The sequence below is a fragment of the Macaca fascicularis genome, chromosome X (assembly GCF_037993035.2).
Source record: "Macaca fascicularis isolate 582-1 chromosome X, T2T-MFA8v1.1".
Lineage (NCBI taxonomy): Eukaryota > Metazoa > Chordata > Mammalia > Primates > Cercopithecidae > Macaca > Macaca fascicularis.
The window spans coordinates 90740475-90754187 of NC_088395.1; the positions used below are offsets into that span (position 1 = coordinate 90740475).

Sequence of the window (13713 nt, forward strand, 5' to 3'; positions counted from 1 at the left end):
AGTAGAATAGTGGTTACCAGAGGATGGGGAGTGGTGGGTGAGGAGATGGTGAGAGATTGTTCAATGGGTAGAAGTTAATCTTTTTAAAAGAGACAAACGAAGAGGCAATAAATAATTTATGTCTGATGGACAGCAAATGTCACAGTTCTCACAACTAAAGGGTACTAGTTTAAGAGGTTATGGGAAACTGAACAACAGTTTACTTTCATGGCTAGTTTAAAACAAAGGTAAGCAGTAGAACTGTTAAAATGTACATGAGATAGTTTCTTAAAAGGTCCTCATAGCTCCTAGAAAAGTTTCAAAGACAGAACTAAAGTCACCGAATCCATAAAAAGGGATTATCTAAGAGACCTTATGAAATATGTAAACAATATCCCTAATATCTTTTTCTATGAGAAGTTTTCCAGATTACCAGGCTAAAAGAGGACATAAGAATAAAACTAAGTTTTAATATGCATTATTACTTAAACACCAGACAGGCCTAAACTTAAAATTCATGGAACATAGAAAATTGAAAATTTGAGCACAATTGGCATTTAAGTCCCCATCTATTTCAGCAGATTGTTTTTGCATTTTTAAAATAGATCAGTTTTATTCTGCTAGTTCCATAAAAAACAATGTAAACACAAGCATTCTGTACATCTTGCTAGTGAATTCACATAACGCTTAGTTCCCTAATCCTTTGACCTGCTCAATTTCTCCAGTTATTTTCTGTTGGGACCACTGGCCACAGGAGTGGAGTGAGGTTGGGGCTTAGGAGAGAACAATGTGGCTTTTTGGTATGACTTGTTTTATTGCTTGCCCTTTCAGCACACTCCCATTACTCCTAACCCAAAGTTTGAGATTTAAGCCCTTAAACCTATAGGAATCACCATCAGCTTTTTCTTTTTCTGATTGTTTGTTTGTTTTGCATAGGCATAACTAGGTTAGTAATGGGAGACTGGTATAGAAAGTGGTGAGGAGCCGAGGCAAACAAATTGCTTTAAACACAAGATGAAAATGCTCTATTCTATCCAAACAAAGAATCACCTAATACTGGTGTGAGGCAGTCTCACCTAGCTGTGGAGAAGTCCTTGGAACTAGATCTTAGAAAGACATTTCCAGCTTTAAGTCAGTAAACCTTTTGGCAATGGGCTAACTCCCTTAAAGAAAAATAAAAAATAAAAAAAGAGTTCTACTTTAAAGACCTTGCAAGTGGAGACCGGACGCAGTGGTTCACGCCTGTAATCCTAGCACTTTGGAAGCCGAGGTGGGCAGATCACGAGGTCAGGAGATCGAGACCATCCTGGCAAACACAGTGAAACCACATCTCTACTAAAAAAAATACAAAAAATTATCCAGGCGTGGTGGTGGGTACCTGTAGTCTCAACTACTCGGGAGGCTGAGGCAGGAGAATGGCGTGAATCTGGGAGGCGGAGCTTGCAGTGAGCCAAGATCGCGCCACTGCACTCCAACCTGGGCGACAGAGTGAGACTCTGTCTCAAAAAATATATATATATATATATAAATATATATATAAATATATGTAAATATATAATATATAGTAAATATATGTGTATATATAAAAATATATAATAAATAAATAAATGAATAGATAGATAGATAAATAAAAGACCTTGCAAGTGCAGAACTTGTCCGACAAAGATTCTTGGAAATGTTAACGGAGGGTAACTGACATGGGTAACTGTGGGCCAACCAGGAACTGTCAACAGCCTGATCTCAGCAGACGTTTTTAAAAGGAACACAGGAGAATCATATGCATGGCTTTAAACATTAAAATTGATCCTTGGTAAACTGTATTTTCTGAAGCATAAACTGGATGACTAGAAAATACATATTTAATGAATAATACTAATAGTTCTAATCACATTACATGGGGAAATTTTGCAAATTACAAATAAACCAAATTGAATAGAAATGAATTTTGGAGTTATAAGGAACCAAAGAAAGATTACCACTCAGTTTTCCTGGCTTCTATTCAAGTGTTCCTTCTACTATACCACACGGCATACTTGTACTAAGGTTAAGATCCAAACAGAATCCCTTGTTTGTTTTTCTAATGTTTACAATTTAGTGACAAATCCCCAGTTTATTTATCCTGACAATGATCAGGATGCTGGAGTTACTTTGCAATATATTCTACAAATTGGCTAGTGTTCTTGAGATAATTAGCACATATTAACTATAAGCAATTACTTTTGTCATAAAATGTGTTCTACTTCAAATTGTAGCTTAAAAGCTTCCGGGACCTAAAAGCCACATGGTGACAAGCGATGAGTTTTCATTTAAAACTTAAAATTTAAAAATTACAAATGTAAGAAATTAGTTTTCAAGCCTTGATTGACTATTTTTTCCCCAAAATAAATAAGGCCAGTTATGTTGAACCTTCACTACCATGACAGCCACTGGCCATATGTGGCTATTAAGTACTTAAAATGTGGGTAGTCCATATTCACACGGCTATAAGTATAAAATATATAGTACATTTTGAAGACTTAGTATGAATAAATATAGAATACCTAAATTTTTATATTGATTAGATGTTGAAGTAATAGTATTTTGGATATATTAGATTAAACAACATATATTATTAAATTTAATTTCACTTAAAAAAATTTTAATGTGGCTACTAGAAATTTTTAAAGTATGTATTTGACCTGCATTATATTTCTATTGGACCACTCTAAGACATCAGGAATGAATATCCAGATGCTACAGATACATAGTCCATTCATTCTCTAAGAAGTTGTTAGCATTATAAAAATTGTCTACATAAGTCAATTTCTGAGTGAAAAGAAAATGATATGGAAATACATGGTAAATCTAGAAATAAATTTTAGTTGGCTTTAAATATATCCTGTTTCCAAAATTTATATTTTTGGTTTTGGTTAATACAGGAACTAGTTAATATTCCCTGCACATATGTAAACTGATCAGAAAGGAAGGTGGCCCAGAAACATGGTAAAACCAAAAGTTATCCTTTGTACATTGTTCAATTCACTCATAGATGTGTTAATTAAAAACACATATGATACCATTAGATACCCTGCAAACACACACAAGCTGTAACTTAGGGATTTTAGCAATTTAACATGAGTGCAACAAAACAAAACGTTATAATTTATACCTTTGCTCCACCTGAAATATTGTCCCAGTTTCCACCACTCAAAGAGAACTTTCCATTGCCTATACGCAGCAGTATCTCTTCAGGAGTATCATTGGGGCCATTAGCAAATGGAGTGTAGCTATTAATAAAACAGATTTTAATAGACACTAGAGGGTAACATACCCCAAGAATGAAAGAGATACAAATATTTACTACATGCAAATATTTACTTCAGCGAGTAAGAATATCATCTCACATTTTCTTTCACTGTTAAGGTCAAATTTTATATTTCAAACCATAAATCTAACCTTAATAAAATTTTTAATAAAATGGAGAATATTGCTTATATCAATTCTTTCTTTTGTCATTGATCAGCTAATCAATGTAAAATAAAATAAAGGTGGCTTTTCATGTAAAGCTTCAGTCTTAAAACTAGACAATACTAAAACACACATATTCCAGCATAGGTTAGCAAACAAATATACCTAGTACAAAGAAAATATTAATTTCACATATTCATAATGTATTTATTGTTTTGTTTCAATGTAGTCATTAACATTTCATCATTATCATCAGTGGAAATGGTTATCATTACTTTTTATTAATATCTATGAAAACTTGGTTGCGTAAATATTTATATCGACACAAAACTCCATAGCCATTACATTTATTATGTAGATGAATCATGTAGATTAATTGTATTTGATATGCAAACTTTAGCTACCCTTAAATTTACTGTGGTCTAAAACTAAATATTCTGCATAAATTTGTAATACCTAAAAGTATATTAAATGTACTGAGATGTGTAATTATCACCAAGCCATTAAACAATTTAGAGTCACCATTTTTATAACATATTCATAGAGTTCTTGGTATGTCAAGCATATTTAAATTACACTAAATGCACTCTTTAAAATATTATGTCTAAGTACATTATAATTACTTGCTAAACTTGGCCATTTTTTCTATCACAACCCTCAGAGAATAATTTCTACAGTCATAAGTTTTCACTTCTAAATAAAAGTGCTGCTCATTATTGAGAATAAAATAGTACTCGTATTATTCGTAAAGTATCAACATTAACATAGTCCAATTGTTATTACATTTGTTGTGAGCTTTTCTTTATGATTTCAAGGGAAGGTAGTTGTGTGTGTTTCTGCAGTTTATTATTGTTACTATATAGATTTGCACAATCTTACTAAACCTGTAGTGCCAGAATAGTTAGAATTCAAGTGCTTAGAAAAAAATCAACACAGTATCAACAAGTTCAGGGGGCAAGTTGTTGGTGAAACATGAAATTATTTTATGATTAAGTAAATATTTTCAAGATCAAAATAGAAATGCACTTTATTTTTAAAAGTTTTAGTTCCGGGTGACAATTGCCTTTTAAAATTATTATGTCATAAATTAGTAGTGCCTCATTCTACACCTTGCTTTATGTTTTTTTAATTTTATAAGTAACAATCAATATAGATATTTTGAAATGTAAATGGCATTTTCCTTAAAGTTATTTTAATCTATTCTCTTTCTAGATGAAGATATACAGATGAAATTCAAATAACAATGTTAATGCTTTTGAATATATGTTTCTTACCCAGCCAACATTGTGTAAAAAAGGACTCCTAAACTCCAGATATCACAAGCAGCATCATATCCCTGTTGCATAAGAACCTAAGAAAGAAATACTCATTATATGGTGTTAGTATAAACTCAATTTTCTCCTAAAGAAGTTGTTTTACTTCTAATAATCTCACAAAAGTTCATTATATAAAAACTTCAACCATTTTATGCACTTGTCGTAAAGACATAATCCCTGACACCTCAATGAGTTTTGTCTCCTCCTCTTAGGAAACCAGATATAGAGAAATCTAAACTTAAGATTAATATGCACAGTGATTTTAATGTATACTATATACAGTACTGAGGCTTTTAATTCTGTCACTGATTCTATGAGGTAGATAATATTCCAGTTTTGAAGATGAGGAAACTGAAGTGAATGTTAAGTAACTTACCCAACATTACAAAACTAGTAAGTAGCAGAACACGAAGTCTTACTTAAGCCTGTGTTTTTAACATCTATAACTGCCTCTTTACTACACAAGATATGGCAAGATAATATATGATCTCACAAAAGCAGAATGAATTTATATTTTACCATACAAGGCCAATGTCTTGAAAAGAGCAGTATATTTCTGGACCACAAGTATACATTCGATAAATACTGAATGGCTTCATTAATTTTTCATACAACAATTTAGGAAGCTGTTTTTTGGTGCCAGTGTTAATAAAAATCAAACAATATGTTTGTTATGTATTCATGTGAGATTTAGCTAAAAAATTATTGAGTTCATTAGAAAAATAAAGAGATGAAATAAGGCCATTTTCTTTTCATTTAGAAAAACAAGCCCACTGCTACAGCCTCTAGGCATAGGAACAAAATAGAAACATTATTAATGCATTAACACTGGGGATTATATAACCACCAGCACGAATTTCTCATCTATAAAAGGCTAAAAATGTTAGTGTTTGGCTTTGACAACTGCCAAACATGAATAAAGAGTATGTAACAAACTTAAAATTTGAAATACGCTTTTTTCTAGTCTTAGTGTATTTATAAAAACACACATATGTGCAAAATTAAGAGGGTAAAGAGGATATAAAAATATAATTGGCTTATATAAATAATACAAGTAGGGAACTATGAAGTACTTAACAAATAAGGTATAGCTAAACCACTCACATCATGGTAAATATTAAGTTGGCATACTCTAGTAAAACACAGACTTCTACTGATTTTATTTCCTCATCTGTTTATTTTTCTCATTACATCTTACAGTTCCAGACATCACCATGTTTTCCCTGATTCCCTTAGGAAGCTTTTTAAAGTTTCTCAAGTGATCCAATGCATAGCTAAGGTTGAGGGTCACTGCGTAGAAACCACGTGGACAGGTGAGAGTTAATCAATTCGGCTGTAGGTACCGTATACTCCTATAACCTTCCTAGTTATGAGGACAGTCTTGCGCAGGAGGTGTCATATTGCTTAATTAGGGCCAAACACGAAAAACTTGTTTTAGGTAAAGAAGAAATGGTCCACTTTTTTTCTAGCGCTAGTTTCAATGCCCTTATAAAAGTGAGCATATAATCATAAAAGAAACAAGGCAGAGTGGTAGGATGAATGAAAGAGTACAGAGGGTATGTTTCACACCTTTTTACTTGTATCAAGTTAAATACAAAGATAGAAGTCACAATTAAAGTAGTCAGTGGCATAAGTCTCTCTCTCACTTGGCTTCCCAAGTCAGCAGAAAGTAACATACACAGAGCTCCTCATTCCTGTTGCTCAAATCAATTAACGTTTGGGGCAAACTATTTGACAGCCCAGAGAAAAGAGCAAAGGAGAGTTAACTTCAAAATTAGTTTATAAAAAGCTGCACACACAGTATCCCTCAACTTTTTTGTAAGCCCCATTAATTCAGGAGCATTCTTTAGCCTCAGTAGGTTTATAATATCAGTTGAATAATATAACATAGTGGATTTGCCTTTATCAAAGAATAAAATATTTTAGAGATATATTCACTTTTGGCAACACAGGTATAGTAGAAAAGCACATCTACCTAATAAACCCTAAGATGTTGATCAAACTGATGCATAATCTAAAAACTAAAAGAATATTCTCTCCTTATTAAGCTAAAATTGCAATAATCAGTGTACCTCATAGCAAACAAAAACTGTTTATGCATTGTGAAATAATGAATGTATACCCCCATAAATGCCATTTTTTATTGAAATGTCTGTACTAACACTTGAATCTTTCTGATTCTAGTTTAAAAAAGAATGCATTTTTATATTTTACCTTTTGAAAGCGTCTGAAATTTTAGAAACAAACTGCACTAAAAGTACTCTCTGTGGTTCATTAATAACAATGTACAAATATATTATTGATTCCTAGCATGGGCTTCATCACTCAAAAATAAAACTTTCAAAGTATTTTGAAAATACAAATACTAGTCAAAGGTAGCTCAAGCACTAGAGAGAAGTGGTCTCCAGATGCCCACCTGAAAACCCTCACTACTACAATGGTAATAGTGTCTTACTACAGTGTACGTCTGTTGGGAAAAAAAAAAAACATCAATGAGCTGTATTCTACTCTCTGGATTTGCTTAGCTAACCATTAATCTATAACTGTTTACCTAACCATTAATCTAAACACGGACATATTACATATTTTTCATTTTAATGTCCATTTTTGATATTTTCATATGGTACATATTCATCTCTAACCCTTTTCCAGTGAGAAGTTGCCATAATACTAAGTAGTTTAGGTTCACAAGATTAAGTCAACATTAAATATTTGGCTATTAAAATGGTTATTCTATACTCTGCTCTTATGTCTATTGTATAAATCTGTTACAATATTTATGATGACCTTTATGATGACCATATATGCTATACATAACAGAAGAGCACTATCTCAAATATTCTGTCCTCCTATCCAGTAAAACCACTGAAATGTCCTAAAAAGGCTAATATTTTGTATGTTCAGGCTATTATCTCATACACCTTAGGGCAGTACAATATCTTTTAAGAGATAAAAACTTGTATATTATTTTATGAATTTTATTAAAATATAGATTAAATCACATTCTCTGGATATATACATAATTTCTTATTAGTCAAATCTCTTATCATAAAAAGCTTATAAAACAGATGTTCTGCCTGTTCTTCAATATCAGTACAGTATTTTCTATATTTCTACTTTCATTATGAAAGTTATTTTTATAGTAGCTACTTTAAAATAGACTGATTTACATTAAAATACAAATAGCTTATTGTTAATATATCTGATGTGCAATATTTCCCTGAAAAAGCTAGCATTTGATATAAAAGTAAAATTATAAAATATATAGAAGAGAGGAATTCTTCTCAAATTATTTTACTCTGCTTCTCCTTTGATTAGACACATTTTATTTTTTCAAACCTAAAGAGTTTTAGGTATTTTGATTTTTGTTGAATATGTAATTACATGTCAGTTGGTATTATCCATAACATATAAGAACAGCTATTGACTTAACAAAGAAAGCTTATCTAGAACTTATATGGCCAATGCCATCTGTTGATTCATTTTTCCCCAACTTTACTTTCACTGCTATGGAAATTGCTACTGTCAAAACTCCCATCCCCAGGGTTAGAATGAATGTTACAGTTTCCCAAATGTGAAATCTGTACCAGAGCCTCCCCTTTCCTTACTCTTCTCCCTAAGAGCATCACCTTTCCTGACTCTTCACCCTAAGATTTAGATACAAATATTATTTTCTGAGAAAAATCCACACAGCTTACAAAAACCCCTGTGTGGCTATTTTCTCCGGGAGTTAGAAGATCCTAAAGACAATCAAGGATGGCACTGCCCTTATATGTTATTTATAATGCTAATCGATAAATTACCTAATGTTCAGTACAATTTAACATACCTGATGAATCTATCCTAGTTTTGTTATTAAGTGAATGCTGGGTCTTGAATAAGTCATTGAAGTACCTCGAGCCACAGTTTCCTCATTTAGAATACATAATACCTTGAAGCTGTGGCTATCTTTACCCTACCACCCAACTCTAAAATGGTATGATTCTGAAATTAGTATATAAGCCAAGAGAACAGAATAGCCTGATTATTACATTCTGGTTGATTTTAGATGCTAGTTACCAGTGTAAATATTTATATTAGGGGCTATGAGAATTCATGGATTTAAAGAACTTTAAAACTGAAAAGGGCAAGATAATAGCTTTTATCTGCCTACCGTAACATACACATGGCATCATATAGATTCAACTAAAGGAAAAGAATGAAAGGCAAATGGTGAAGTTTTTAAGGAATACCTCAGGTGCAACAAAGTTTGCAGTGTAGCATGGAGTTAAGAGAAGTCCATTTTCTCCTCGAAGTTGTTTTGCAAACCCAAAATCACATATCCTGATTGAATCTGCACTGGCTGATTCATCCATGTATAAAATATTACTAGGTTTAAGATCACGATGAACAACCTTGAATATAAAGGAAAAAAGCATTATATCTATATAATTAACTAAATATCTGAGAAATAAAACATTATATCTACATAATTAACTAAATATCTGATAAAAAGAAACTTTCTGAATTACAAAATTTTGAAAATGACATTTTGCTCAAGCTTAAGAGCCTAAAATATACACAGGAAATTATCTCTGTCAGATAGATGTTCCAGTTTCTATTCAAGCCACTAGTTTTGTTAACCATTTCTAATCTCAATATATCTAAGCTCAATTCTCAGATCCACTTTTGGACATGCCATAATTTATATCACTTAGCATTATGCTTAACATATAAGAACAGTTCCTGACTTACAAACTAAACTAAGTTTGGACTTAGTCCATAATGGACTAAGACCCTACTCAACACCCTCCTCCTTGTAGCAAACAACCATAAAACCTGGATATAATACAAAAATCAACTATCTGGAGGCACTGGATAATGAACAGAAGCAGATATACTCTGATGAGGAGTACGCACTTTGTTGAAGGAGGGAACACAGGAACCTATACAAGGACGTATCCATATCTGTGGCTTTTAGCCTGGGTTTAATTGCAATCCCTATGGTACACAGTGGTGGTAAAGACATGTGGAAAAACCCACAGTCCTTCTGGTTTAGAGGACCAGAAAGGAGATGCTGGAAAACTCTGAATGCTGAGTGGAGAAACATTATAAAGGAAAGAGCCAGAACTGATCCTTGAATCAAAAATGTATGGAACAGGATCAAAATAGTTTGTATAAAGACAAATAATATGAACAAAAACCAGAGCTGCTGGCCCCAAAACTAGTTTTCAGTTCAAGCTCAGCCAAGAAAATTACTCACTTAAACAAATGAAACAATAATAACTATTGGAGAAAAATAACAAAATATGAAAATCTCTATAACTGATTATCATAATGCTTAGGATACAATCCCAAATTATGTAATATACAAAGAACCAAGAAAATGGAACACAGTCTTAAGAAAATCAATGAATTCTGATTCCAAGATGAATCATGCTAAAATAGATAAGGATTTTAAAGTGACTATTATAATGATCTTCAACAAAGAAAACAAAACATACTTTCAATGCATTAAACTCTCAGCAAAAAAAGGGAAGTCTCAGCAGAAAAATAGAAACAATAAAGAAGAAACAAATAAAATGTAGGACTGGTAAAAAAAAAAAAAAATGCTGAAATTCCCCCATGTGATAAGTTTCCTACTAGTACTATCTACTTCATGTAAGTTACTCTTACCTTTAATCAGAGTTTACTATGCTAAAGTTCTTTAAGGGCAAGGACCAAGTCTCACTCATGTTTGAATCCACAACACTTTTTACAATGCCTGGCATGTAGAAATGCTTGATATGTGTCTTATTAATTTAGTTAATTGATGTAAGAACCGGAAGGTTCATACAATAATAAAGAAGAGATGCCTATGATTCTCTTCTCAAAAATTCTCTTCATGCTTTACTTTAGAGAGTGCTGGCAAAGACAATCAAATAATTAAATTATCAAAAAGCTACTGCTTTAGCATCATATATTTCAAAATACTGAAAATATACTTTATTAAACCACACACAAAATGGAGTACTAGTTTATTTTTATTAATTATAAGGGCTTCATGCAGAGTTTTCATTACGTCAATTCTCAATTGCCATTTTTAATTTATTAAGTTGGTACATATCTACTATCACAACTGATTCAAACTTAAATTTTTAAATTACTTCCTACTTTGTTTTTTTATACAGTTATATATATTAAAAGTTGCCTTTTTTGGTAACTCAGTTCATTTGCTTTCTTTATGAAAGGACAGGAAGCAAAATAACAAGCCTGCCCCTTCACCACAAAATTTAATATAGTAATACTTCAAATGTTTAGAATACACATTTCTTACTGTAGTTAGGGGAGGAGCTGGCAAGGTTCAAGATACATGTTAGGTAACCTGAACTCTCTATGTTAGGTAACTTGAATAATAGTCACTGTATGTCTTTGGTTAATTCTTTTATGTTTGACTTTTAAGTCTAATTAAGTTTCATAATTTCCAGGTCAAAGTTAGGTACCTTTATGTAATTCAAACCACTTTTTAAATGAATATGCTATTAAATCAGGGCCAATTGGCAGAGAGAAAATAATTATTTCCTAAATCCATAAACTTCACTACATTGTGAGTTCTATTAGGATATTCTCTATAGACATATATGTGAATAAAAGCAGTTTATTTTAGGGGGCATCATCTCCTATATTTTTATGAAGATATAGGTCCCAGAATAGAAAGAAAAAAGTTAACTACAACTTACTCCTTGACAATGAAGATAGTCAACTGTCTTACTTATTACATATAGTATATCACTAGCCTCCCGTTCCGAGAAACATTTTTGTTTGAGAATACGGTCAAGTAACTCTCCTCCTTTCATTAAATCCGTAACAAGGTAAACATATCTACCATCATCAAAGACCTACGAAAGAACGCAGTTTTAAAATGTTATTATTTATAATTACAATTCTATAATTCTTAAATTATATTTTAGTTATATTTACCTTTCTACTAAACCTGCCTCTAGTATTAAAAACAAAAAAGACATTATTCCTTTACTGTTAATGCAGTACAGGCTGTACTAAAGGTTGAATTGGCTAAACAATCACCTACACAGTCCCATGAAACCATGTTAAACATATAATTGTATTACCTTTTGAAGTTACAGGTTGCAGTTCATCAAAGAATATAAATTAAAAAAATAGAACTCTGTGCCTCTCAAATGACCTCTATCTCATTTTTTTACTGTATTATAGCTACTTCTCTTCCCCAAACGTAAGCTTCTTTCTGGAAGTAAATGTATTATTTAATTTTATATCCTTCCCTCAGGCCATTATCTGATGTGGTATCTTAAATATTGGTTGAATTCCAATAGTATACCAAAGAAAACAAATAAGAAAAGTATTTATACACTTTTCACTCAGGGCATGTATGATACACACACACACACACACACACACACACACCACACGGTAGTTTAAAGATTACAAATCAAAGTGCATATCATTTTCTGACACAAAGTGATCAAGGTGATAGTTTTTTCTGTCTTGTATAAAGAGAAAAGAACATTATCTCCTTATGTGAAAAGTGAGCATTCGGTAACATATTAATGAGTTATATATTCATTTTACAAAACTGTAGACTAACACTATTTCACTCCAGAAACAATCCATAACGCTATAGCCAATTACCATACAATAAAGAAAGTAAAATATTCAAGAATTTGGCAGATCCCCAATGTCCTGTATCTTCTATATTGATAGCACTACAGAATAATAAATGGTGTTAGTTACAATGTTAGTTAACCAGCCAGAATATATTCAAGTAATCCAGAAATTCTCATTTACCAATCATCACAGTTATTTTTGATATTCTATAAGACCAGGAGTATAGAATCATGGGGAAAAAAAAAATTAAAGTGGCAATTTAAGAGTCTTGAGATTTTTGAGGCATGAAATTAAATATGCTAAAGACATTAAAAGTTTCAATAAGAAAAATAAAGTTCCAATTCATAACTTCATTAGCTTAGCTGATACCTAGATTTAGAAATACCTACATCCTTCAAAGTAATAATGTTGGGATGTTGTCCATAGCGCATCAGTATTTCAATCTCTTCTGAAGGGTCTCGCTTACTTTTGTCAATGATCTAAGAAATAAGAACAAAAAATATCTGAGGCAAACAAATTATTTTGTCTAAAAATGAATATTTTCAATTTGGTTATATTTTTGAAGAAATGCTTAAAACCTCAAGAACAATGCTTACCTCATATTATTTTAACATTTAAAAACATCTTATAAGTTAAAAACTTAACAAAAGAAAAGAACATTTTAACATTATATCCTATTTCACTGAAACTGTACCAATGATGACGTAATTATAATTGTCACAATTGCTCAATCTTAACATAATACATGTATAACAAAATTTTTCAAATGCAAAAATTCATGAAATATACTGTTCCTACATAATAAAGGCTTGAAAAGAAATTCAAAAATGAAAATATTAAGTCTCAGAGTTCTTTCTCATCATCTTATATTTCCTATCTTCATTTACTCAACTGAAAATGTTTGTCAGTTGACTCATAATTTAAATTACATGCATAAAACAAACAAGAAACCTAGGCTCAGAGACAATACCTTCACTGCAAATTCCATGTTGGTAGTTGCATGTACGCATCGCTTGCAAACAGAATAGGAGCCAACACCAATATCCTCTTTCAATTCATATACTTCACCAAATTGTGCAGCATTTCCATTTATCTGTTTATTTTTAAAAAGTAAAATACTAAGGAGAATGAAATATTTTCACATTTTCTGTCTTTTGTCCTAAATATACATTCATCTTAAATCTTTAACTAGAATAATTCATTCTACAAAAGTTTTATCAACATTTATAAATGGCGTGAACCAATCCTTTCTTGATACCCACAGGCAATATAATAAATCAGCTAGCTTATACATCACCTTTCTATTTTATTCAAAAGAGGCCACATAAATATAATTTAAAAGTTACCACTGTCTGCTCTTTTCCAAAAC

The 13713-nt window shown here is 31.6% G+C and overlaps 1 protein-coding gene across 8 annotated transcripts in view; it reads right to left on the reverse strand.

Moving 5' to 3' along the window:
• Positions 1-13713, reverse strand: part of RPS6KA6 (ribosomal protein S6 kinase A6) — a 137041-nt gene that overhangs the window by 41698 nt on the left and 81630 nt on the right. For all 8 annotated transcript variants that reach the window (XM_074029307.1, XM_005594038.5, XM_005594034.5 and 5 more), the window contains 6 exons: positions 13315-13437; positions 12734-12823; positions 11441-11599; positions 8975-9136; positions 4701-4777; positions 3128-3245 (listed from right to left, as the gene is read on the reverse strand). In XM_074029307.1, coding sequence (XP_073885408.1) covers positions 3128-3245; positions 4701-4777; positions 8975-9136; positions 11441-11599; positions 12734-12823; positions 13315-13437 — 729 coding nt within the window. The remainder of the gene's footprint in view (positions 1-3127; positions 3246-4700; positions 4778-8974; positions 9137-11440; positions 11600-12733; positions 12824-13314; positions 13438-13713) is intronic.